Genomic DNA, 25,939 nt, shown 5'->3' on the forward strand with positions numbered 1-25,939 from the left:
AACAGGCCAAAGGCTGCCAGCATTGCTGCTGCGCCCACCGCCCAGGAGCTGCCCCTCAGCACAGGCCCTCTTCAGAACCGCTCCGGGGCCGCCTGCTTCCCTCGTGCCCCTGCATCCCCACTGCAGCGAGCGCATGCAGCCCCCAGCCCTGGGGCCTCCGGCCTTGGCATGCGGGGGGGTGGGGAAGGGGCACCGGACCGAGGAACAGCTCTCACCCCTCTCCTGGGCGCTAACCGGAAGCCGCCATCTCAACTACACAGTTACTGTTCCACAGACGGACAGACAGACACAGACGGACAATATAGACACGTCCTGCGGAAGGACACCACGGACAGAGGGACAGCAGAGCTCCGGCCGGCTGTTTTTGTGCCGAGGAGAGCTTCCCTTACTGGTTGAGGACGGGGGCGTAGGAGTTCTTGTCCTCCTCCACGATGGAGACGATCAAGGTGATGAGTTTGGGCCAGAAGTCCAGGTTCTTGACGCTGGGACCCTGCTCCTCGGGAGGCACCTCCTGCGCTTTGTTCTAGGGGAGACCACGGGCACTCCTCAGACGAGGGCACCCCTTTCCTCCTACCCTGGGAAAAGCCCCAAATTCACACACCCACACACGTACCCTCCCCCCCTCCCCAGTGGGGGCTGTGAGGAGACCTGCAGAGGCTGTTTGGGCAGAGAAGGTGCTCTGCTGCAGAAGGAAGCAACCCCCTCCCCAGCCCCTCGTTTGGGACCCTTTATTCAGGAGAATCCCTTCTTGGCTAGATTCTCCCTTTGCTTTTTGAGGGTCAGCCTTACTATGCTAGGATTAATGAGAACAGCAATAGCACTTGGACACATATACCGCTTCATAGAGGATGGAAGGCTGAGTCAACCTCAAGCCGGTCACGACTGAATTCTGTGAGCAGTTTGCCTGTAATACTGTATTCTAAACATTGCCCCCCCATGGATCTTAGAGAGGGAGGGAGGGAGGGAGGGAGGGAGGGAGGGAGGGAGGGAGAGAGAGAGAGAGAGAGAGAGAGAGAGAGAGAGGAGAAAAAGAGAAAGATAGAAAGCAATAGCAATAACAGTAGCCCTTAGACTTATATGCCGCTTCACACTGCTTTACATCCCTCTCCAAGCGGTTTACAGAGTCAGAGTCAGCCTATATAGGCCTGGGTCCTCATTTTACCAACCTCGGAAAGATGGAAGGTGGGGGTCAACCTTGAGCTGGTCAGGATCGAACTGCTGGCAGTGGGAACACAGAGTCAGCCTGCAGTCCTGCATCCTAACCTCTGCGCCACCAGGACTCAGAAACTGTCCTTCTTTTAATACTGCCACCAAAAGGGTCCCTTTCCTACCTCAGGGATTTGGGGGAGGGGGGTTAGACTCTCCTCTCAAGAAAGCCTGGCTCACCTGTCTGCCCCAACACGCACACACGCACGCACACGCTTACGTACTGGGTCCACCTGATACTCTTGGCTGTACAACTCGTGGCAGTTGTTGAAGATGTACTCGTAGGTGGAGTTGAGGCAGGCCTTGACGCAGCCCTTGACCACCTGACTGGCGCGCGGGGGGCTCTGCAGCTCCTGGACCTGGGGAGATGGCGGGAAAGGAGGTGAGTAGGAGAAGCCCTGAGGAGGGTCTGGCCTCTCATTTCCATTCTGAACTCTCTCTCCTCTCTTCTCGGGGCAGCCCTGCTGCTCAGGGCACCACGTTCCCCCTTGGGCCCCCGTGGAAGCACCTCTCGAGGGAGCCGAGAGCCACATCTGGATGCAAAGTCTGGACCAGGAGAGGCCGAAAGAAGTTCCTCCCAGGGGCTGCCTCAAGACTTGATCCTTGCAGGACTTTGGTCCAGAAGCGTCTTGCAGAGAGGGGCCCTCTCCCACCACCATGTTCCTCTGCCACACAGGGGCAGGGTTCCATTCTAGGCGCCTTCAAGCTCCAGAAGGCCCATTGTTACATCCTGAAAGAGTCTTCTCCACCCTGGAGAGGAGACCCCCCCTCCAAATGGGTTATAATATCATAAGAGGAGTCGTGGGGTTGAAGAGGCTTGGAGGTCTTCTAGTACAAGCCCACCCCCCACCCCGAGGACACCAGGGCGTGGGGCGCTGTCTCAAGAGGCAATGTGGACGCAGAATAACCCTCCACCTCACTGCCAGTTCCCATCCTCCCTTCCTCTTTGGGATGGGAAAGTCCTCGGCCTGCTGTCCGCAAGTGGAATGACCCGGCGAGGCTCTGCCAGACAGCCTCTTTGGACCTAGTCCACGGGGGGGACTTTTCAGCCCTTCCAGGGGTGATCTTCACGAAGCAGAAGCTGAAGAGGGCCACAGGGGTTGCCTTAAATATATCCAGATGCCTGCTCTACAAAGCCAACTTGACAGCTTGGAGTGGGGGGGGGGGAAAGGGAATGTTCCAGGAGCAAACACGGCTCGGTGCCCCTTCCTGACAGCGGGATGTGAATAGTTTGGCTTGTCAGAAATCATTTCACAGGCTTCCTATTAATTGAAAAGAGACAAACACAAATTTCACGCCCAATCAGCCACCTCTGCTGGGGAGAGGCAGCGTCTCCTCCTCCTCCGCCTAAGACGAGCTGCCTTGTTCCTGGCTCTCCTCCTGCCTCCCCCCCCCTGAGGTGCCCCCTCCCTGCCAGAGTTCAACTAATTGGCAGGTCAGTGTTTGGCAGCCTGCCAGCATGGGGTGGGGTGGGGGCAAAGCTCGTCGCCCGACTGCCAGGGAATAGATGCGGCAGCAGGCTGACCACGGCAAAAGAGGGAGGGATTTCTTGCTGGATTTGCAGAGTTCTTGTTGCCGGACGTGAAGGAAAGTCCAGGGAGACAGGGAGAGAGAGGATTAGGCTAAGTTTTCCGCCGGGCAGGATTTCTTCCTTTCTTTCATGGATAGAAAAGGGGTGGGGGGAGGGGGGGAGGGGAGGGGATCACATCTCAGAGCTGGAGGGAATTGAAATGGGGGGGTCTCTCTCCACAAGCAGAAAAGCAGACGAGGCTGCACTGGGATTAGGGGCGTTTCTGTGCAGGAAGAGAGGCGAAGAAGACTCAAGAAAGAGCCATCATCTCCCGTCCCTCAAAAAGCACCAGGATTGAGATCACGGCTGCTTAAGAGGGATGGGTGAGGAGGAACACGGGATCCCTTAGGTCGGAGTGCTTCACGCTCCGCCATGTATGGGGCACAGCAGAGGCGGCTGACTGGCTGGGATGGCCAGGGCAGCCTCTGAATTCTGGAAGGGGGTGGGGAAGCACACAGCAGACCCACATCAGTGTGTGTGTGTGTGGGGGGGAAACAGGGGGCTATCTCTTTCCTGCCCCCTTTCAGGTCTCGGCTTTGCCCTGCCTTGCGTGACCGACTGGGGTGGCAGGAGCTGGGAGGGCTAAGAGAGGCAACCCGGCCGGAGCAGAAGGAAGAGGGCAGGGGAGGCCTCCCGCAGACCAGACCCCCCTCCGCCCAGGCAGAGACTCCCCCCCTCCAAAGTCAGGAAATCCCTCTCCCTCCCCAGGTTTCAAAGTCCACGAAGGACGTGATGTGGGGAGTATGAGCCCTAAAGGCCTGGGACCCCAAGAATCTCGGAAAGAATGGTCCTACCTTCATTCGGAAAAAGGTGATGCTGGTCAGCAGGTCCACGGTGGACTTGAGGTCCTGCAGACGCTCCTGGCTGCTGGCGGGGAAGTTGTTCTGTAGGCAGGAACACAGGGGGGATTTTCAAGGCCTGGGGACCCCTGTCAGGAACCCACCAAGCCTGCTCCTGGGGTGGGGGGCGCAGCGCGGCTGCAGCATCAGGAGGGGCTGAATACCAGGAGAAGCTGGGGCTAAAAGGTTGGGGAGGGGCCCTACGGGAGGGGAGCTGGTGCAGACCAGCCCGGGGGTCCAGCATTTGCTCTTTAGACCCCTGCCCCTCTCTTCCCCCACCTACAAGGGTGGGGGGAGGAACCATGCTGGATTGAACCTTCCCGTGATGCGATATGCTTCCTCTACTGGTGTACACACACACACACACACACACACACACATGCACCCCTTTGATACCTGGGTCACTCCTAAGTTATGGTGAAGGTGTGAAAATCTTGCCTCAGGTCTGGGGGAGGCCAGAAAAAGTCACTCCATCCCCACCAGAGTTCCTGAGCTCTTTTCTTCTGCTTGGTGACTGTCTCACAGGGAAAACTTCAGCAGGAAACATTTTGGGACTCGAACGAACGCCAGAGATCTGATTTTTCTACTTGCCTGCCTCAATAAATGCCAACGTTGCTTCCGACGACTCTTGCCGTATTCGCTCCCTGGGACAAGCTTCTTCTGTTTTGTGTGTCAATTTAATTCCCTCGATCTATTAACACGCTCCGTTTACTGCGTTATTCCAATCCCTCCGCACACGGTTTGGATGCGCTTCAATTCTTTTTTAATGAATAACACACACACACACAAAAACACACCCTCCTCGTTTTTAAGGATGTCGTTAATGGGCTTTTAGGGTGTCAGATTTTTCTCGCAGCACCCCCTGGTCAGCATTTCAAGAACCTGCACATAGGTGTCCAAAGGCTTATGACCATAGCTGAGCCCCAACATTTGTGAGACATTTGTTGAGTTGCCCCTCCTCCAATGCCGGCCAAAAGTCAGGCACCCCTGACCGTGTCCCCCAAAGGTGCAGACCAGCACCAAGGAGCGCCAGGGGAACCAACCCTTGGTCCTGGGCCAAGAGGGAAGGCGGGGGTGGGGGTGGGATCGCATCCAATCCGTTTCAGGCAGGATTAAGCCCAGCCAGGGGCTGACAACGGTGGCTGGGTTCCCTCTGCCGACCAAGCCCTCTGGATTGCCTCTTCCAAAGCAGCCTGTGAGCAGAAAGCAAGACAGCCAAAGTAGCCGCTCTTCCAGACAGAGAACATCCTTCCCTGCGAGCGTGAAAATTATTGGTGGCAAAAGCCTTGTCTCCCTTTGCTACCTGAGACCAAACCTGTTGGGGGAGATCAATCAAGAGCTCCCTCATTCAATGCTTATCGTTGCAAACAAGGCTTAATTGGACCGAGCTGTACTGGCTGTACTACATCCAATTACGGGTGCAAGCGGTCGAAGGAACAAGCCTCTTATCCAAGCATTAAGCACTTTTCCCGGCCACGAATTCAAACAGCGGGAACTGCCTGCAGTTCTCAGCGGGCGTTCCCCGTATTTTCCTAGCAAAGATGGGGTGAGGGTGGGGAACGGAGGGAGAAGAGGCCCAGTGCTTCAGTCCAGCCAGAGCCTAACTGAGAGTGAGGGTATCCAACAGAGGCCTAGAATAAGATGCCCCCTCTGGCCCTCCCCTCCTGCACCAGGTCCTCTTGCAAGAGGGGTTTCCCCACTCTTATGGTCAGGCTGCAGTCCTTAATACAGGCTCTGCTCTGGGTCACTGAAGAGTGTGCACATCTTCTAAAGGAGCACACTCAACATAGTGCACGCCTGGCTCTTAGTGCCAGGCCGGGCCTTTTGTCCCTCAAAAGATCACACCTGAGGAGAGATTTATCTCAGGTTGACCACACAGGTTCCAGCGGTCAGGCACTGAGATTGAGTTGATGAGGAGGCGGCAGTTCTGGAAGACCGACCTAGAACCAAACACCGAACATGCTCTCTCCGTGGTGGATCACCACATCCCGTCATACCTCCTCTTCCCACAACTGAGAAGTTCCTGCCAGCCCGAGCCCCCCAACCCACCTCCTATAAACCCTCCTACCTCAACTGGGAACTTGCTCTCAAGGGACCAATGTTTTGGTGGGGCCAGGGCTTCCACCCCCTTCTCCATGGACGCCAGTAGGCTGCAGGGGGTGTCCCTGCACCAAGAGAAGAACCAGCCAGTTCCTACCTACGCCAACTCCAGTCCGACCTCAACCTCTGTCCTCTCTTGCCATGCTCCATTTTCCTTGGTGTCCGCTCAGCTACCTGTGGCCCCCAGTGCACCACCAGTCCCCATCTCCACCATCACAAAGCCAGCCAGGTCCACTCTTGCCACCAACACCAACTGCTGCCATTCCCTCAGAAGGGCCCATCTGCACAGTGGATCAGTGATCTCCTCCATAGCGGCTCAACGGCTCTGGGCGCAGGCCATGCCCCGAATTTGAGGCTGAGATTCTCTCGCTCTCCACCCCCAAGACTGACATTCTCCAGCCGCCTGGAGGCCCACGCCTGAGGTTTCTCCAGCTGATGCCTCCATCACAGGCTGCCACACCACCACCAACCCCCCCTTAAGCCACGTTTCCATAACCAACACACCCCTACAGTGCTATTCAGCTCCTGTGGCTGCTTGTCACAAACAAGCAGCTTGTTCTGGCCTGTCTTTTAAAAACAACGGTGAGCAGCGGCCATATTCCTCCTCAGCTGCCATTTCTCCAAGCTCAGCTTCCCGTTCCTTCCACCTCTCCATGGAGAGCAGAGTTTCTGGTCCTCTGATCAGACTTGCTGCCTTTCCCTGAACCTTTTCCATTTTTTTCTGGGCTGTTCTTTTAAGTGGACACGGGACTCCTGGCCAAAGCGGAATACCCCTTTATGGCGCTTGCTCATTTGTAGTTGCGTCACACTGCATTTCGCAACCGACCACATCCCATTTCCCAATTTTGCAGGCAGGTCCTGGCATAGGAGCTCCTTCGCGACAACCGTGACTAGGCCAGGTGACCCTGTTCTCTGACAGCGCAGGCTTCTCTCCCCTCAGGCGAGAGGTTAGCCCTTGTCTCTGTTGAATTTCATTACGGCGCGCTACTTGCAGCTTATTTCGTTAAGGTACCAAGACCATTTCGAATTTTATTTTTTCTGTCTTCTGGGTCATCTGCAAATTGGATAAGCATTCCTTCCTTCTCTTCCTTCAGGTCATTAATAAAAATACTGAAGAGCACACGCATGTACGCACGCGCAAATGCAAGCAATATTCCCACAACTTATTAAGAAAAAACTAAATAAGATGCTGCTTACACGCACTTGCCAAATCCAGTTAAGAATGCCTTTGGTCAGTCTCCCCTGGAAGGCAGACCCAGGGGCCTCTGGATCCCGGCCACCCTCAAAACCAGTTTGATTTAGGGCCCTGCGGTGGGAGGGATGGCGATACGTAGGAATAGTTGTGGTCTGCTTCTGAACCCCGTTTCTTTCTGGATAGAGAGACTGCAGGATGTCAACCCTGCTCTTCCTCAGGCTGTTCCTGGATGGCCTCTGAAAGGTCTCCAGGAGACCAGAGGCCCCCAATGTTGCCCACCCTCACTCTGTTTATTTTATTTATTTATTTATTTATTTAGATTTTGCTTTCCTTTGCTTATTTTATTTATCTATAAAATGTATTTATTTACAAAATCTATTTGTTTATAAAAGTTACTGGCCGCCCATCTTACCACAGGATAACTCTGGGCAGCTTACTTTTATACAAATAGTTAGAAACAGAAAAAAAAATAAAACCAAGGAGACATGGGGAGGGGAGGGATGGAGTGGGGGAGGGGAGGTGGGATACCTGTTAGGTATCCTGAGTCCTTTCTATAAGGCAGGTAAATATTCCGTCTGCCTCTTTTACCCAGATCAAAAGCCCATCACTTTGGAGAAACACGCAGAACTTTACCCCCTGTGCAATTGAGGCTGGGGGCTGCTGGGAGCCCAAGTGCCCGACTCCGGGCCCACCCTGGCCAGTCCAGGGATCATGCCCCCTCGCTGCCGGAGGGGTCATGGGGCCTTAAGGCCCAGGCAGGCTTTGCCCAAACCCTACGGAGAAACGCGACATTCCAGGTGCAGCACCTACCCTGTACATGGAGAGGTCAATCCGGAGGGAATTGTGCAGCTGGTCCAGCAGTTTCACAAATCGTTCTTTCTGTCGGCAGCAGGAGAGAAGAGGGCAGGGGTCAAAAGGGCTTTCTCCTGATATTTCTTGGGAAGGCCTCTCTTTCCTGCATCTCTGGGGGCCACCAGCGAGATGGAAACATCAGCCAATTCCAGGGGGAATTCAACGCACACCTACACAGCCCGTGTCTCTGAAGGTTGAAAGGCCGAGTTTGGCTTGAGGAGCAGCTGCCCTTCCAGTAGGTCACATTGCCAAATCCAACCTCAGAAAAGCGTGGGGCTGCCCTACGCCCGAGCAACCCCGGAGAGCTTAAAATGTATTTTCTGTGTCCCAGTCTCAAAGAAGGGCTGGTGGCTTCCTTGTCTGCTCAACGCGGCAGGCTTTCTGAGCTGTTCAAACATCACCGGGATCCATTTCGTTGCCGGCCCACTCACTAATTAAAAGAGCCCCTCTGGCACTACAACGGCACACTGCTCCACAACCCCTCTGGGCGGAAGCAGCCAGGGGTTCCTCCCCTCCCCGGAAAGAAAGCCAGGTGGATGCTGAACTGCGGGCTGGACCCAGAAAGCGGCTGGGGAGACTCACCCCAAAGTTTGAGGCCGAGAAGCGATCCGAGGCGGAGACCTGGGTGGAGGCTGCGGTGTGGGCGTAGTGAGCATTGATGTTGGCCAGCAAGGTGCTCATCACGGCCGGCACTCCGGGGCACATGTATTTTGACGAAAGACATGCAAAATGCCTGCGGGGGGGGGGGAGAGCAGAGGAAACGGGGTGTGTGTGTCAGGCAGAGGAAGTCCCGGGGCCATGAAGCAGGAACGCCGGACCCTTCCTCGAACGGCTCCCGGATCTCTCTGTCCATAGCTAACTGCTCCTCCCCTCCCCACCCACAGAGCCATTGGAGGCCGCCCCAAACTCAGCAAGCACCAAGGCCACCGGACACCTGCAGGTGGCAACTCTGACCGTTTCTGCTGCTGCTGCTGCTGCAGACAATGCTGAAAGAAAGCTCTGGAGTGAGACACGCACCCCCCTCAGCAAAGTCCACCCCCCGGCTCCAATTCAACCCCCTCTTGGACATTGTGCAAAAGCAAGAAAGTGGCACCTGGGCCCCGTCTCTGACCGTTCCCCCCCCCAACCTCGGCCTTCCTTCCAGGTGTTCCCAATGGTGGGGAGACCAAGCCCAGAGCCCCAGAGCAAAACCTTCTCTTGCCAGGGGCCCAGGCAAAAGCAGAGGTGGCTCAGCACCTCCCTCCCCAGGACGGGGACCCCAGAGTGGCCCAAGAGAGCCCCTATTCTCAGTCCTGCCCTCGCTCGCTTGCAAGGGCCAGCTCTGTTACAGAGGACACGCTCCCTCCCGGTCGATCTTGCAAGGCGATTCCTTTCCACGCACCACCTTCCCTGGTTCACCTTGTTCTGTCCTGACTTCCACCAAACCTCCCCCTCCCCCCCCAGCCCAAATGCTAGCGAAACCCCGTTGGGGATTCTGACTTTCTTCTCTTGGCCCTTTCTGGGGAGCCAAGAAGGGAGAACACCCAAACACGGGGGCTGCTTCCTTCTCGAGGATGGCAGGAGGAGCCCAAGGAATTAAGGGGGTCTGCAGGCCCCGCCGGGCGGCTGAGTGGGAATCCTGCAGCCACAAGAGGAGGAAAAAGCTGCCCCCTGATCCTGGCACCCAGCAGCAGCTCAGAGTCTCCCCCCTGCCCCCGTTCATCTCCTGCAGCTTTGGGGTGGAAGGGAAGAGCATGGAAGTCTGAAGCATGAAGCATGAAGTCTGGAGCATGGCCCTTCATCATCAGAGCTCAAGAACCTTTGACAACTCTCTCCAGCGTTTGGGGATCTCGACCCGCCCCAGACTGACTTGGCTGCACCAACGCTGAGCCCGTCTCTTGGAGGCCGGCAAAGCCGCTTGGCGCAGGCGGCATATCTGGGTCTAAGAGGAGAGGAGAGGGCTGGGTGTAACCGGGGACTCACGTCATGGCTTGGTAGATGGACTCGATCCCGTAGCGCATGGCGAACTCGTCCACAATCTCCTGGCCGGTCTCCTCAAAGTAAACCTTCCAGGCGTCGTCCCCTTTGGCATCGGGGACCTTCACCACCCCGTTTCCTTGGACGTCCGTCAGGTGGTGGAAGAGGTTCTGGAAGGGAAACCCACAGCTGCCCCAAAGAGGGTCTCAGGAAAGGACCCACCCAAGGCAGGGGGAGGGGGGGAGAAGCAGACCCAGACCAGTAAGGCTGGCACACTCCTCCACTGGGGATTCAGGTGCTGGAAGGAATACCTGGAGAGAACGCAAAGGTTGGCCCCCCCTTCCCTCACCCCAGCCCAGGTGGGGGTCCTGCTCTCTGCGCTTCTCAGATTTCTGAGTTTGCTGCCACTTCTAGGTTGTCACTAGAGCCACTCCTGTGGCTTTGCCAGCCACTGACTAACCCCCTACTTTTCGGGTGTCCCCATGACACCCCTGCTGACTGGAACCTCTGTGGGATCCTAGCTGGTCCAGCTCCTGGGTGGGTTTCATCTGCTGCTGAGCTCTGGCTATTAAACAGAGGCATGGGGGGAGGGGGAGGGGGCAAGGATGACAATGGAGAGTTTTCAGCCAGACTTTCTTTCAATACACAAAACTGGCCTCTGCTGGATGCTGCCCAGCTGAACTTCATAACATGAGGGGTCCTTGGTGGTCTCTGAGCTTGGGGCTTCTCATTAGCCAGACTAGGTAACATCATCAGTGCTAGTCTGAGGATGGTGATCACTAGCTGTCATGGTTCCGACAGATGCAATTTTTCTTCAAAGAACCTCGAGGCATTGTTTACCTTAAGGACTCTTTAATCAAAACAGCATAGCTTGGCCAAAATCCGGATTCCCTTCCCCTAACCACACAGTATCAAAGCACAGTTCCTCCCTCTAATTAAGCGTCATAAGTCACATTCTCCAATTAGTTTTAATTGTAAGCTTTCCCTCCTGTTAAACAACCCTCCAAATTCTTATCTTCTCTTATTTCAAAACAGCCTTGAGAGACGTTCTTCCCACTCCCCGCCCCCCCAGCATCAACTAATTCTAGCTCTAAACGTAACACACACGTCTTAAAAGAAGCAAAGCTGCCTCTCCACGTGTAGTCAAAGCAAGAACATCTGACGTTAGAACTGATGATGTTACCTACCGTAATTTGGGTCATGAAACACCAAGCTCAGAGGCCACCAAGGAGCCCTCGTTTCAAACCCTGAGCTGCCGATACTCTCCTTCATCAGTGCCTTCAGAACATCTCTCTCTCTCTCCTTCCTCCACCAGAACCTGCCCTTCTTTATTTTTATTTATTAATTATTTATTTTAATCCCATTTATATCCCGCCCTTCTCCGAAGACTCAGGGCGGCTTACAATCTAAGCACAAATCAAATGTGCTTAGCAATAGCCTTCATTCTATGTATATGCCTGCTTATTAGGGCTTTGCACCCCCCAAGCGGCATTATTACAAAGTCAGCTTAATTGCCCCCAACAATCTGGGTCCTCATTTTACCTACCTCGGAAGGATGGAAGGCTGAGTCAACCTTGAGCCTGGTGGGACTCGAACCTGCACTAATGGCAGGCAGCTGGGGTTACTTAAGGAGGCATTAGCCCACTGCTCCACCAAGGCTCTACCTTTATTGCCTACCACGGGTGTGAGGCTACTTCTGCAAAGCTGTAAAGCTACGTCTCTGTACTCTAAAAGTGGCCAACCTCCTTGGCTTTTTCTGGGAAGGATAAGCCAGGACTGGCTGAAGGGCCAAACCCACCAGAGTGGAGTCTGTTCGCATTGAGAGGACCTCCCAGGCTGCTCAGCCAGCTCTTCTTCCCTCACTGAAGTTGCAATGAGCCAAGGGGCCCGAGTTCTCTAAAGTGGAGGGAGCATCTTCAGCAAAGGGGGTTCACCATGTGGGCCTCCTCTTGGGGAGGAGAGCTCAGCCGGCCGCCGTGCCTACCTCGTGAAGGCAGGTGTACTGGACGTGATAAGGAGCCACCTTCTCCTCGCCTTTGATCTCCACGCTGATCTGCAGTCGAATGGCGCCCGAGACGGCAGATTTGTCCGTCCTTTTTTCTAGAAGGAAGACCCCCACGTTCTCATCCCTGCCAGCCGGGGGCCTCCAGCAGCCAAGAGTGATGGAAGGCAGACCAGCCACCCACGCAGCTACTCTATCTCTCCCCCCCCCCGCCTTTCAGGAGACCAGGCTGGCTCTGCAGACCTGTTGGCAGCCAGTGGCACACGGGCTCCAGGCTACCCAGTCTGTCCTGGGGCAAAAGAGGGGCAGGAAGATGCGGCCAGAAGGGGTGTTGTGCCCCCGTGGCCTCGCTGCTGTGAGGCTTGCGTGGGTCCCACAGAAGTGGTGGCTCCACCACCACCCCCTCACTCCTCCAGCTTGCCTTTGGAGGACTGGGACAGGACAATGTGCATGGCAGACCCCCTGGTCCATCTGCACCTGCTGAGAGGACAGACCCCACCTCTTCCCACCCAGAGACCCCAAGGAGGCCAGGAGAGGGGCCTGGATGGGCCACCACAAGAACCGTCTGAAGGAGGCTGCAGGCCCTCTTTCTTCTCCAAAAGAAAAGGGGGGGGAGCGCTCCACTCCCATTTCCCAAGCAGGGGTCTCCGGATGAGGCAGAGCTGCTGGCCTGCAGGATGTCTGAAGGACACCGAGTTGGCGAGAGGCGCTTCCGTGGGTGGAATTCAGCAGCCCTGCCCAAAATGTTAAACTCGCTCCTCATTTTCCAAGGCAGGTTTCCCAGCACACATTTTTTTTCACCAAGACCCTCAACCCAAGTGCTTCTGGAGGGCTCCTGAGCAGTGATAAGCAGATGGCACGGAGGCCCAAAAGGGTTTTTGAAAAGGACGGGAATTCCAGGCTTGCCAGTCTCTTTCTTCCACCCCTTAACTTTGGCTACAGATCTGGTTTGCAAGGGGGCCTTTCTGGGGCCACATTCTCTGAGGCCTGAGTAGTATTCCCTTTTCTTTTCTGAATGAGACCCTCCCCTTTCTTCTCCTCGAAAAACTTTCTGCTGCCTCAGCCCAGACAAGCTGCTTTTCTGACTCCTGCCAGCAGGTTTCCCCCCTTAAGGTCTGGGACAGGAGTTATTTTGTCGAGTTTTGTGTGTGTGTATGTGGGGGGGGGCAACTTCACCCTCCCAGCACTGGGCTCTGCCTCCTCCGACACCCCAAACTCCCCTTCTGTCCTTCTCAGCTAGGCCACCCCAATTTCCTCCAGGCTGCCTCCCTGGAAGCATCCCTGCCCTCCCCAGACCCCCACCATCCCACAGGATTCCCACCATGCTCTTCTGCCAAGCTCTCGACTCCCTCCCCCCCTCCCCCTGAAACTCCTGCGGACAGGAGGGACTCACCCAGGTTGTACCAGACATCCATCTCTCCGCTCAGCGTCCGGACTTCAATGATGGTCTGCCCCAAAAAGTCATCTGACTCCCGCTTGAGCCGCTGCTTGACCCGGGACTTGATGTCGTCGTCTTCATCCCAGACCCGCACTTTGATCCGGTCAGAGGAGTTATGGCACTCGCTGCAAAGGCCAAAGGGTGGGAGAGGACAAGGTCTGTGCTCTTTTCTGCCCAGGCCCCAAGGCAGCCACAGGCAGGGAGGCAACGTACCACCCGCCCCAGCACAGCCCCCAAGCAATCCAGGCCCCTCCAGGCTCAGCGGGCTGACTGTTCTTGGGTCTTGGAACCCCACTTTTTAATAATAATAATAATAATAATAATAATAATAATAATAATAATAATAATAATAATAATAATAATAATAATAATAATAATAATAATAATAATAATTTTATTTATATACTGCCCTTCTCCCGAAGGACTCAGGGCGGTGAACAGGGCAAATATATAAAAAATACAAAAATACAAAAGTTAAAAGAAAATTAAACATATGCCCGACTAAAAACAGTAAATACAAATATTAAAAATGACCATAAAACCCAACCCATCCCCCATCAGGCCAGGCCGGCTTGTTCAAATAAGAGTGTCTTCAGATCGCGACAGAAGGAGCGAAGGTCGGGCACCATCCGAAGCTCAACCGGCAGCCGATTCCATAGCTCCGGGGCGCCCACAGAGAAGGCCCTCCCCCTGGGGGCCACCAATCGACATTCTCTGATCGGTGGCACCCTGAGGAGGCCCTCTCTGTGGGAGCGCACAGGGCGGAGGGAAGTTGATGCCGGCAGCAGGTGCTCCCTAAGGTACTCCGGACCCATGCCATGTAGGGCCTTAAACACCATTACCAGTACCTTGAATCTCACCCGGAAGACAAGGCAGCTGAGAGTGGGAGGGGGGCAGGTTGTAAAGGCCACGACCTGTGCTTGGAAGGCCCCAAGCAGTGGGGAATAACAGCTACCAACTGGGAAGGGCAAAGTTTTCCAAAGTGTAAGACTTCACAATTCAACGTAGAGAAAAGTAAAGTCTTACACTTAGGCAAGAAAGACCAAAAGTACAAGTACAGATTAGGTGAAACTTGGCTCAATAGCAGTAACTGTGAGAAGGACCTTGGAGTCCTAATGGACAATCACTTAAATATGAGCCAGCTGTGTAGTACGGCAGCTGGCAGAAAAGTCAATGCCATCATAGGTGTTCTGTTCCAGCCTACGACCGGCCCTGTTTGAATCAGGGACAACCCCTTTTTATAGTCAACAGGCTGGAATAATCCAACCAAATTTATTTACAAAGAAATCAAAAGTGCAAACAAGAGTTAAACAGGAATAACAGACCAGGACTCTAGCAGAAGATCTTCAAATGGTTGCCTTCAGCAACCAGCACCTCCCACACCTTCCCCTTTTATCAGCAGTCCCAAGGTGTGGCTTCTCATTGCCTTCTTCTCCTCTCACCGAGTTGCCTCATTGCCTTTCTCTGTTCTACTCTGCTGGATTGCCTCCTGCTCCTAGCATCCCTCAATAGATCCAGTTGTGAATCATCTACTTCCAATACCTCGTGCTCACACGGCTGAGTCTGATGAGGAACATGACGGGAGGGGCCAGGCTGAGAGTCCTCTGACACCAAAGGCTCTCCAAACCCCTTCTCCTCCTCCTCTTCAGAATCATCAGACTCAGCTGCCAGTATCACAGGCTGACGCTGAATCACAACAGTAAGCTGCATTAACAGAGGGACTGAATCAGGATCACGTGAGGTACCAATACAGCTCTATAAAGTTGTAGTAAGGCCACACCTGGAATACTGCATCCAGTTTTGTTGCCAGGATAGGAAAAAAAATGTTGATATGCCCACCAAGATATATCAATACCCTGATTTTCCATCTCTTGTTTAGATTTTAAATTCCCTCCAGAGTTTAGAATATCTTTGTATGTCCATATTTTCTCAAGACTGACTAAATGTGGATGTACAAATGCTTCCATTGTTGAGAGGCATCCTGGATTTTTCAAGTATATTTTACATTTTATTTTTTCCCATGTTAGTAATAATGCATTTCTAACATAATAGTTTTGAAAATGTTTATGAATTTTATTTTTCCCATACCATAAAAAAGCGTGCCAACCGAGCTGTAAGTCATGTCCCTCCAAGTACCACAATCTTTTATTTCTAAGAGTTATCCATTCTTTTACCCATGTTAATACTGATGCTTGGTAATATAAAAACTCATTCTGGCAAGCCAAAACCTCCATTTCCCTTAGCTTCTTGTAACATTTTCAATTCAATATTTACAAATGCAAGTGAGATGTGACAAAGATGTTAAACTGTACGGATTTTATAAAGAGCAGACCTGGTGTCATGATTCCGATAGATGAAACCCTTCAAAAGAACTTTGAGGCATTGTTTTCCTCAAAAAAATCTTTTACTCGGGAAACAAAGTATTGGCACTACATAGTTGAACCCCAAAACTAAATTCCCTTCCCCCTGATACAAAGTAACAAAGTGCAATTCCCACCCCCAATAAGTCATAAATCACATTCCCTAATTAGCTTAAAGCGTCAGGCTTTCTCCTCAGCTCCACAGCCCGCCAAAACATTATCAGCTTGTCCTTGGGTTCCCACAGCAGCGTTATGTTATGGCTAGCTGAGCTCTCATCCCAACCCCTCCCCCCTCTGCTAAAGGAACAGAGAAAATGGCTGCATTTTCATCAGTTGTGGAAGATCCAATGTTAGCAGCGTTGACACCTTGTTTGATCAGATATTATTAACCTCTGATGAGAAACTAATTAAGAAAATGTATAACTTTTTACTGAATTTGAAAGTGGAAAATGAACAAGTAAAAGAAACAATGATAACCATAGGCAAAGAATTTTGGATACAATATAGATTTAGACAAATGGCAAAACTTGTGGGGAAAAAATTATAAATTGACAATGTCAACCTCTTACAAAGGAAACGTATATACAATGTTTTACAGATGGTACTTGCCACCAGCAAGACTAGCAAAAATCTTTAAAAATATGGCAGATAGATGTTGGAAATGTAATCACAAGTCAGGTACTTATTATCATGTATGGTGGACATGTGTCAAAGCAAAGAGATATTGGACAAAAATACATACTTGGCTAGAAAAGATGTTGGGAAAACATGTAGATTTTAAACCTGATTTTTTTTTAATTAGGTATAATGCCAGAAAAGCTTGACAAACAAAATACATATTTGATTTTATATGTGGTAACAGCGGCAAGAATCATTTCACACAATATTGGAAAAATGAAGGAATATCAGTAGAGGAAGAAATAATTAAAAAAATACTAGACTGTGAGAAATGGGCAGACTTACTTTGAGGTTGAAAGAAAAAGAAGAAACAGAATATACTTTCAGACTTGGCACTTATTTTATCAATGGCTGGGGGAAAGAATAAGGGATTAGGAATTCAATTTGTATTAGTGAATGATAATCTCAGACAACACGTTTGTTGAATAAGTACTTTTGAACTGTATTTTAAAAAATAAAAACTTTTTTTAAAAAAAGAAAAACGTTGAGACTCTAGATCTAGAAAGAGTGCAGAGAAGAGCAACGAAGATGATTAGGGGCTTGAAGGCTGAAACCTATGAAGGATGGTTGCAAGAACTGGGCATGGCTAGGCTAGTGAAGAAAAGGACCAGGGGCGACATGATAGCAGTCTTCTAGTATTTGAGGGGGCTGCCACAAGAAAGAGGGGGTCAACTTATTTTCCAAAGCACCCGAAGGCCAGACAAGGAACAATGGGTGGAAACTGATCAAGGAGATTGAACCTAGAAGTAAGTAAAAACTTTCTGACAGTGAGAACAATCAACCAGTGGAACAGAAGTTGCCTACAGAAGTTGTGGGAGCTTCATCACTGGAAGCTTTCAAGAAGAGACTGGACTGCCATTTGTCAGAAATGGTATAGAGTCTCCTACTTGAACGGGGGGTTGGACTAGATGACCTAACAAGGTCCCTTCCAACTCTGTCCTTCTGTTATTTTCGGTTACCCAACCTCTGTAGGTCCTTGGGGCAACTCTTTCTCACCAAGCCACGGTGGTGGTGGTGGTGGTGGGGCTGTTGGGCTGACGTCACACAGGGAGTTTCAGGGGCTGAAGGCCTCCAGTCATAAACCACCATTTCTCCCAATGCACCATCCTGGACCTAAACCTGGTGGCTGCTTCTTCAGGACCTTTAGCAGAAACTGGGAGAAGGTGGAAGGGAAAAAAACCTCATGGCTGGGAGCCCCTGGGAGAACTCTGCCCTTGTATGGTTTGTTCCTGGGATGCGCCTGGAGAGAAAGCAACAACGGCCTGGTGCTTCCTGTGTGGGAGACACTCTCAGTGCCTCCCCGGGGCTGAGGGAGGCTGGCTGCTTCCAAAGTGAGAGGCGGAGAGGCCAGGTGGAAGCTGGCTGCTTTGTGGCCACGCAGCAGGGAGGCCACGTCTCCGCGGCGGCCCTCGCTGGCTTTTTTTATGAAGGCGTTGCCTGTTGCCAAGCGACCCAAATAACACGAGGAAGAAAGTCAGAAAGTGGGTCACGCACAATGTGCTGAGCCTTGTCAAGCAGAGCGGTGCCCAAACAAGGGGCGCTTCCCCCACGCTGCCCACCAGCCCTGCCCTGCCTTCCCCCTGCCAGCCCTGCAGGTCAGGAGGTCCCGTCCGGCTCCTCCGAGACCCTGGCCCAGGTGGGCCTCTGCCCCCTCCAGACTCCTGCGTCTTTTCTGGAACATTCTTTCCATTCGGCCTTCCGGCCCTGCTCCTCCTGGCCACTTGGCACTTGTGGCCCCAATTCAGCCATTTTATGCTTAAAACATATTTAAAAGATGGGGGGGGCAAACTGAGCCCACACACTCACAAGGCCGCCAGACTGCCACTGTTTCTGACAGGAATGAAGCGGTTTTAGTCTGCTTGAAGGGCGGCTCGAAGATTGCTTCACCAAAAGATTTTTAAGTGAAAGATAAAGTTTTCTCCGCAATTGTTTTTATTGGGTATTGTGGTAGATTGTGATGTTAAAGAAACTAACTTGATGTTGAACATGATAACAGCAGCACGGTTACTGGTGGGACAATATTGGAAGAAGGATAGTTTGCCCACTATAGAAGAATGGGTGTTTAAAGTTTCAAATCTTGCAGAAATGTCTAAGATTTCTGCTTACTTGAAAGATCATTCACAGGAAAGATATATTTCAGTTTGGAGGAGATGGATAAATTATATTCAGAACAAATATGGGACTAAAAAGTTCCATTTAGCTTATGAGTAGATTTTAGAGGGATATTGTTATTGGTACTTTGTTTGTAGTTATGTTAAAGGGGAGTTAAAGCACATTATGAATTTGGTTAATTGTATATTATGCATAATTTTTATTTAGAATATGATTATTGTAACTATAATCCTGTATTTAGCTCTGGGAAGTGGGGGGGGAAGTGGGCGGGTTTGGGGTGGGAGGGATTTGGGGATATATTGTAAAATTTTGTTTTTGTAAAACTTTTTAATAAAAAAAAAGAAGATTGCTTCACCACAGGTAGTTCTCGACTTATGACCACAACTGACCCCCAAAATTTCTGTTGTTAAGTGAGACATTTTTAAAGTGAGTTTTGCCCCTTTTTACGACTTTCCTTGCCTCAGTTGTTAAGTGAATCACTGCAGTTGATAAGCTAGTAACCTGGTTGTTAAATGGACCTAGGTTTCCCCTTTGGCTCTGCTTCTCAGACGGCCACAAAAAGGGATCACACGATACTGCGACCGTCATAAATATGAGCCAGCTGGCAAGCATCTGAATTTTGATCATGTGACCATGGGGGATGCTGCAAAGGTCGTAAGTGTGAAAAATGGTCATAAGTCAATTTTCCCAGCGTTGTTGTAACTTTTAATGGTCACTAAACAAACTGTTGCAAGTCGAGGACTGCCTGTATTTGACTACACAGCCCTCTCCTCTTCAACAGGGACTCCCCAGCCCCCAGGACGTGTCCCCGCCAGCCTGGCTACCCAAGAGCAGCCCTGACCTCTGGGATGATCCTGGACTGAGGGAGTTGGCCATGCAGACTGTTTAAATAAATACATTTGGGGGAAGGACATCCACCTCCCAACCCGGGATCTGGGGTGTTTGTGTGTGTGTGTGTGTGTGTTAGCCAAATGGAAGAGAGACCCCCCCCTCCTGTCCCCCATTTAGTTTCACTGCTGCAGACCTGCCAGAGGAACGGCTGTGACGGGAAGATCCTGGAAGGTCTTTCAGCCCCCTTAATCCCTTGTGAAGAATTCAGACCCTCCTGCCGATGTTTATCCCAGCCGAGGAGAGGAGGGAGGCTTCTCTGCAGCAGATAATCCATGTTGGCGTACAATCACATCCCGCAGGCCAACTGGATTGTTATCTACACGGGAGACCTCGGGAAATCTTTGCTGACTCCCTCATCTTCCCTGTCAGACCCAGACAACTTACAATGTCTCCCGCAATCTGGGCTTTTTAGCATGATTGCTCCCTGACATTCTGGAGGCAGTTTTGTCAAGGGGTTTCTGGGAGTCCACACACTGACCCGATGGCGCACAAATTTCCCCAATGAGACGGGTTTTAGGACTGGGGGCCCGGCACACATCTCCGCAGCCCTGCCCCAACCCCATCAGGGGTTTGGCTGCTTTTCAAACTCTGTGGGGACCCACAGAAATGGCCTCTGACATTGCACCGACATATGGGAATCAGAGCGCAGACTGTGTTGAAAGGATTTGGGCAGGAGTGAAAGAGGAGAAAGAAAACCTATATGGGATCATGCCGAAGGAGGTTACTATGGACCCTCTGGGCAGGCAGAAGATACAGGCCAGGTCTTTCTGCCTCAGATGAGCAGAGAGGCTACGAGAGAGGCCGTGCAAGAGTGATAAGGGGGGCGGGGGGGGGGGGAGACAATTATCCTGGCATCTGCTGAGGGTCAGAAGCCCAACTCATTCTGGTCCTCCCTGGATGACAACTTCATCTGTCAGAAAGTGAAAGAAAGAGCCAAGGGTGCTGCTAACCTGGACATAACATAAGCCAGGAAACGGCCAAAGAAGAGACGGTAACTGGCACCTGGGGACCTCATTGCCCTTGAATCTGTGGCATCTAGAGGAGAACCAACCGAAGAGCAGAGGCTGGTTCACGGGAAGAGATTTGATCCAATGGTTCCAGCTCTAAAGAGACACAAAGGGAAATCTTGCCACATGAGCAAACCGAACGAGCCAGCGATTCCCGTCGGGAGGAAAAGCGAGAGAAATCTTGGCCAGGAAGCCCAGAGGCTCTGACAGGAAGAAACCCGTGAAGGAAGAGGAGCCGGAGAACCATCCCCAGAGACGGGGGGAGGGGGCTCTCAGAAGAGCTAAAGCTCAGAACGAGAGGCGATGGGGGAAGAGATGCTGACCGGATGGGAAGAGATGCTGACCGGATGACTCCTCTGCCAAGCCATACCGGAGGATGAAATGGCTCAGACCACCACCACCCCCTCAAACAGTTCTGTCACGGAGGTCTGGTGGGGGCCTGGTGGAACGGTTAAAATGCCAGGCGTCCCTCCGGTTCTGGCACCCACCCAGGAAAGACCCTGGCTAGCCATTTTCTTTATCGCTTGCGACTCTCCTCGATGGGGTCCCAGCCAAATCTCTGAGGGGGCGCTACGCTACCAGGCACTACTGAGGAAGGGTAACTCTCAGTGATGGTGAAACCAGGCGCTTGGCACCTTGACCTGTTGCCAGCAATAACCTGTAGCCCACTCGCCAGCTGTGCTTTCCACATCTGCTTTCCACTCCCCTCGGTCTTGCCAAGCCAGCTGTTTTTCTCAGCAGCCGAGTCTCTGAACTTCTTGCGGATCAGAGAACACACACACACACACACACACACACACACGACCCCTGGGCAAGGCCAATTTGCCACCTTCGCTCACCAGCACCACCGTGTCAACTGTGGGTCCCCTGAGCAAGCTGGCTGATGCTCCCCATGTCTTCTTAACTCTTTAATATTAATCTAAATCTTTCCCTTTCCCTTGATGCGTTCACAATGAGCCCTGCTTCCTTTTCAGACTGACACCTGCCCCCCCCCCCGTTTCTCAGATTGGAAGAATGTCAGCCTGTTCTATTGTGATTCCAGTTCTGTCATTCTTACAATGTACTCGCATTAGATGGGGATAATGGGCCTCCTTCCCTCCGGAGTCTCTCTCTCTCTCTCTCTCAGTCTTCAGAAGCAACCCTTTCCTGGCTTTCCGCAGAGGAGCCCTAATAGGGCTCCTTTTGGGACCTCGCTGTAACCCGTCTTCTTCTTCTTCTTCCCGCATTCTCTCGCTCTCCCCGTTAGCCTTCTGAGGGCCGCCCTCTCATCTTGCCTTCTCTGAACGTTTCCCTCTCCACGTGCTCCTCCGTGCTCCCTGGAAGATCTGAAAGAAACTGTTGCCTACCAAGGACTTTGGGGCAGGGGATCATCCGTTGGTATTCCCTTGCATCTCCCATCAGCAAGAAGGATCCACGCTGCCCTGCCTTTCACCAGGCCCTATAGCCTGGGGACAGATTTGTCTGTTCTCCTGCACCTTTAAACGCTTCAACAGGTATTTTATCTGCACCAGGTCCCCCTCCTACCTTCCCCTGCCTGAGGGATGCCAAGGGCCAGATGCCTCTCCTTGCAGTGGCACACGGGAGGGAACCAGCTTAGGAGAAAGACGCCAGGGGAACATGCAGCAAAGAGGCAGCTTAGCCCAGAGCTGGATCCTGAGCAGGGCAAGGGGCCCAGAGGAGACCCTCTCCAATTTCTCAGGAGGTAAAGGAAGGAAACCACGCTTCCAGACTTGCAAGATTCTGTCCATTTTTGCTTTGCAGTGAAATGTAATCAGCTCAACTGGTTGTGTCTCTCCTGACAGGTCTACCTGGTAAGGCTGACGCGTTTTGGAGCAGACACATCTGATACGTTTGCTGCCAGATAAAGAAAAAGTCATTTTGGTCCTTTACTTCAGACCCTATGAAAACTCATCTGTCCGTCGGAAACGAGGCACAAGCGTTTTGCCATTGCTTTGGGATTTTGGCGTTTCTTCCCCTGGAAAGCTTTGGTTGTTTAGTTGCTTAGTTTATAAGTTGGGACATCAGAGGTAACTAACATTCCTTTACAAACGGGAGAAGTATTCACCATCTGCAGATCCTACGTTCTGTTGCTTCTGACCCCTTGTTCCCCCCCCCTTTTCGCTCTCCCCTCTTCCCTCCACCAACCACTGCACCTTTAACCATCTTCCTCTCCCAGAACTACTTGTAGAAACAGAACGTGGCCAACAAGCCTTGACATCAGGGGCAGAAGTGACCCAGGCTGGGGACGGAGGCATCTGGGGCTGACTTACGGGAACAATTATCGCAGACATTTGAAGCAGCCTTGGCAGCTTAGACTACACCTCGGTTTTTCTCTGAGTGTCCCGTGTGAAAGAGACTTCGTTTTACTCAGCGGGGCAATTTGGAGCTTTCAATGCATTGGGACAAAGAGGCCGCCACTTCCCCTCTCTTTTTGAGGCTGGACTCCAAGCCCCATAATGCCGGTACATGGCTCCGAAATCAGATTTTGTATCCTAGGAAATCAGATTTCGTATCGTATTACGATCCCTGCATATGTAATAAAGGATAATAACAGCATTTCTCTCTCATTATTTGGAAAACAAGCAAATCAAAGAAACAGCCAGTTTTTATAGCTCTGGCATCCCAAAGGCCAACCATGCTTCCTAATAACATCCTAATAACACTTCAAGCTGCCCTCCACTTCTGCTGTTTTATGAAGTTGCATGCAGAATGTAAGAACTAAGCTGTTCCTCACATGCTTGGCCTATCTCGTCCAGCAGTCTGTCCTTTCAGGAGCCAACTGTGACTGCAGAAGGAAGCCCACTAATCTCCAGCAGATGCCTCCAGAGGAGCCCCACGGCCATCAACCATTGACTCCCCAGGACCACTCCAAATTCATTCAGCCTTTTTTTTTTTTGAAGCTAACCAAGTTGGGAGCCGCCATATAACAAAGTTCCACCTTGTACAAAAAATATTCCCATTTTTTCCATCCTGATTCTTCCATGATTCAAGTCCATTGGTGGCTTCTGCTTGGGTGTTTCTCCTTGCTCGCTCTATCCACACCATCTATAATTCCGCACACCTCCATCCCGACCCTTCTCGTTCACTTCTTTTCAGGGCCCAAAGCCTCCAACGTCCCCCCCCCGCCACACCTCTCCTCTGAGGAAGCTGCTCTAGCTGCCCCTCCCCCCCGATCACTTAGCTAGCTCTCCGTCCCCCCAAGAAACCTTCTCCAGCTCCAGAATGTTCCTTCTGAGGACTGTGCACAATGTTCCAGATGTGGTCGCACCACTGGTTTATGCAAGGCCATCCTAATATTGGCACCTCTATTTTCAATATGTTTATTTTCAACACCGTTTCTTACGATACCCAACGAGCTGTTGGCCTTTTTCACAGCTGATGACGCTGTTTGGACACTTCCATTTAATTGCTTCCCCTTATCAGTCCCTGCTAGTAACAGTCCCATTTATTTGTGTGTGCAGACAGGAATTTTCTTCGCACCACGTGCAACACGCTGGTGCCAAACTTCACATATTCTTGGCTCCAAAAGGCCAGAAAACTCTCTAAGGATCCGTGCACGCAGGGCCCCTGACGCAGCCATGCCATTTCCCAGCCATGCCATCTCGGCCCCTCTTGGCATAATGAGGGTTCATTATCCTAATTACCTCGCCTCCTTTATTTGCCACCTCCAGGAAGGGAGCCCAGGGGCTCCAATCTCTGCCAGAGCAATCAGCCGCTGATTATATGCCTCTGGAGGAAAAAGGCAGGAAGACGGCCAACCCTCCGAAAAAACACCTGCGCTGAGCAGCCGAATCGGCTGGCTTGGTCCGCGGAGAGACGCAGGGCTGCTTCCTGAATCACAGGCACCCCCTGAGCGCCATTCAGGGCAGGTTTTTGCCACCCACAGCCAGCCTTCCGCCTCCTGCCTTTCTTCTTGGGCACACACTTCCTGGCAGCTGCCTTGGGCTTGGCTGAGGCTCTGAGGGGGCCCAGTCAGGTCCAGGGAGCAGAAGGAAGAGGAGAAAGGCGCCCGTTCATTTCTTCCCGAGAAGAAGCTGCAGGCGGGAGGTGAAGGGGAAGGCTCCAGGCACACCCCTCACGGGGGTCACCCCAGAACGGCCCTCCTGCCCTACTGAGGAGCCTCAGAGCCCGGGTCCAAGGACCCCCTGCCTTCCCTCACACAGAGTCCTTGCTTGGGAGGTGGGCCCTCCTTTTAGGGACCCTCTGTTGGGCGAGAAGCCCTGGATGGATCCCTCCTGGGATTTGGGTGGCCACATAAATCCAAGGAGTAAAGACATCTACGTGCAACCTGTTGCTTGAATCATAGGATGGGAGGCAGGGGTCGCTCCTGACTTCCCCTCTTCCCAATGCCGAGTCCCCCTCCCCTTAATAACAAGGGATGCCCAGTGCAACGGCCCCTCTGTGCAAACACCCACATGTTTTTAGGGAGCACCTGAAGCAGCACCGAGGACGCCGATACTTACAAATGGAACTTCTCCTCCCAAACGGGGTTCAGATTCCCAAAAATGGTCTTGGTCCTCTTCTTTGTTTTGCCCACCTGGACGGTCACATAGGGGTCGCTGGAGCCGGTCTTGTCCTTGGCTTGCAGGCCTTGGGCACAAACCACTGCCGGGAGGGGGAGGGGGAGGAAGAGGAAGGGGTGAGGGGGAGGCCAGGAAGTGCCCCGGAAGCAGAGTCCCTGGCTCTGGGGCAGCTTCAGGAGGGCTGCCCTCCTGCCCCATCCCCAGGCCTCTGCTTCTTCCCTCACCTGTGATGGTGATTTTGGCTGACCACTTGGAGGTCCCATCCAAGACGCTCTGCTTCACCGCCTTGATCTGCTGCCCGTGGGTCACCTTGTTCTCCCCGAAGACGTCCCGGATCAGGTCAAAGATCTCTGGCTTGTTCCGCTCCCGGATCTTCATACGGTCCTTCATCGCCATGATGATGTTCTGGGTCCGATCCTCGGCACCGTGCTTGGAGCACTTTTCGGCGGCTCCTGTGGAGTGAAGAGGAGAGGGGTGCGGCGGAGTCACCGGGACTGGCCTGTCTGCACTGCACCTGCTCCTCTGTCCAGTTGGAAGGGAATGTGTGGGTGACCTTGGGGGGGAGGGGGAAGAGCCACACTCGGGGAGCACCTGGATAAGAGGCAGTTTGGCCCAGAGAAGGGAGAGGGGGCTGGCAAAGCCCACCGAAGGGACCCCCCCCCGGTTACCTGGGCTGCAGGTGAGAAGACTCGGGGGAGGTGAGTCAGTCTCCAGGTTGCAATGGAAACTGGGACCAGGATTGTGGTTGCTAAGCAATGCGGTTTCAAAGTGCAGTGCCAGGTGACTGCATTGCTTAGGGTCAGCAATCCTAACCCTTAAATGCCTGGGGACAAGGTGGCCACCTTATTCCAGTACTTAAGGGCTCCCCCAGGGCGGGTAATCAAGCTGTTCTCCAAAGCAGAGCCCCCCCCCCCCAACCTTTTGAGCACCAGGGACCGGTTCTGTGGAGAAAGATTTTCCATGGATCAGAGAGAGGGCATGGTTTTGTGTGTTGCCTGCATCCCACGGATGGGGCTTTGCTGGTTAGTGCGGCCCGGTTGCTGGCATGTTGTGGGCCGGTGCTGGTCCACGGACCAGGGGTTGGGGACCCCTGCTCCAGAGCACCAGAAGGCAGAAGCAATGGATGGGAATTCCCCCAGGAGGGAAGGAAAGCTAGAGCCGAGGAGAAACTTCCAGGTGGGGAGGACAATTAATCAGTAGAAGTTGCCTT

General features: G+C 52.5%; 1 protein-coding gene across 4 annotated transcripts in view; it reads right to left on the reverse strand.

Annotated features, from left to right (window-relative positions):
- The window catches only part of UNC13B (unc-13 homolog B), a 163,082-nt gene that overhangs the window by 23,056 nt on the left and 114,087 nt on the right, over window positions 1–25,939 (reverse strand). For all 4 annotated transcript variants that reach the window (XM_083356830.1, XM_083356829.1, XM_083356831.1 and 1 more), the window contains 10 exons: window positions 24,954–25,181; window positions 24,670–24,811; window positions 13,114–13,283; window positions 11,703–11,818; window positions 9,725–9,888; window positions 8,345–8,495; window positions 7,721–7,789; window positions 3,571–3,660; window positions 1,431–1,565; window positions 390–523 (listed from right to left, as the gene is read on the reverse strand). In XM_083356830.1, coding sequence (XP_083212956.1) covers window positions 390–523; window positions 1,431–1,565; window positions 3,571–3,660; window positions 7,721–7,789; window positions 8,345–8,495; window positions 9,725–9,888; window positions 11,703–11,818; window positions 13,114–13,283; window positions 24,670–24,811; window positions 24,954–25,181 — 1,399 coding nt within the window. The remainder of the gene's footprint in view (window positions 1–389; window positions 524–1,430; window positions 1,566–3,570; window positions 3,661–7,720; window positions 7,790–8,344; window positions 8,496–9,724; window positions 9,889–11,702; window positions 11,819–13,113; window positions 13,284–24,669; window positions 24,812–24,953; window positions 25,182–25,939) is intronic.

This window comes from Vipera ursinii, assembly GCF_947247035.1.
Source record: "Vipera ursinii genome assembly, chromosome: 2".
NCBI lineage: Eukaryota > Metazoa > Chordata > Lepidosauria > Squamata > Viperidae > Vipera > Vipera ursinii.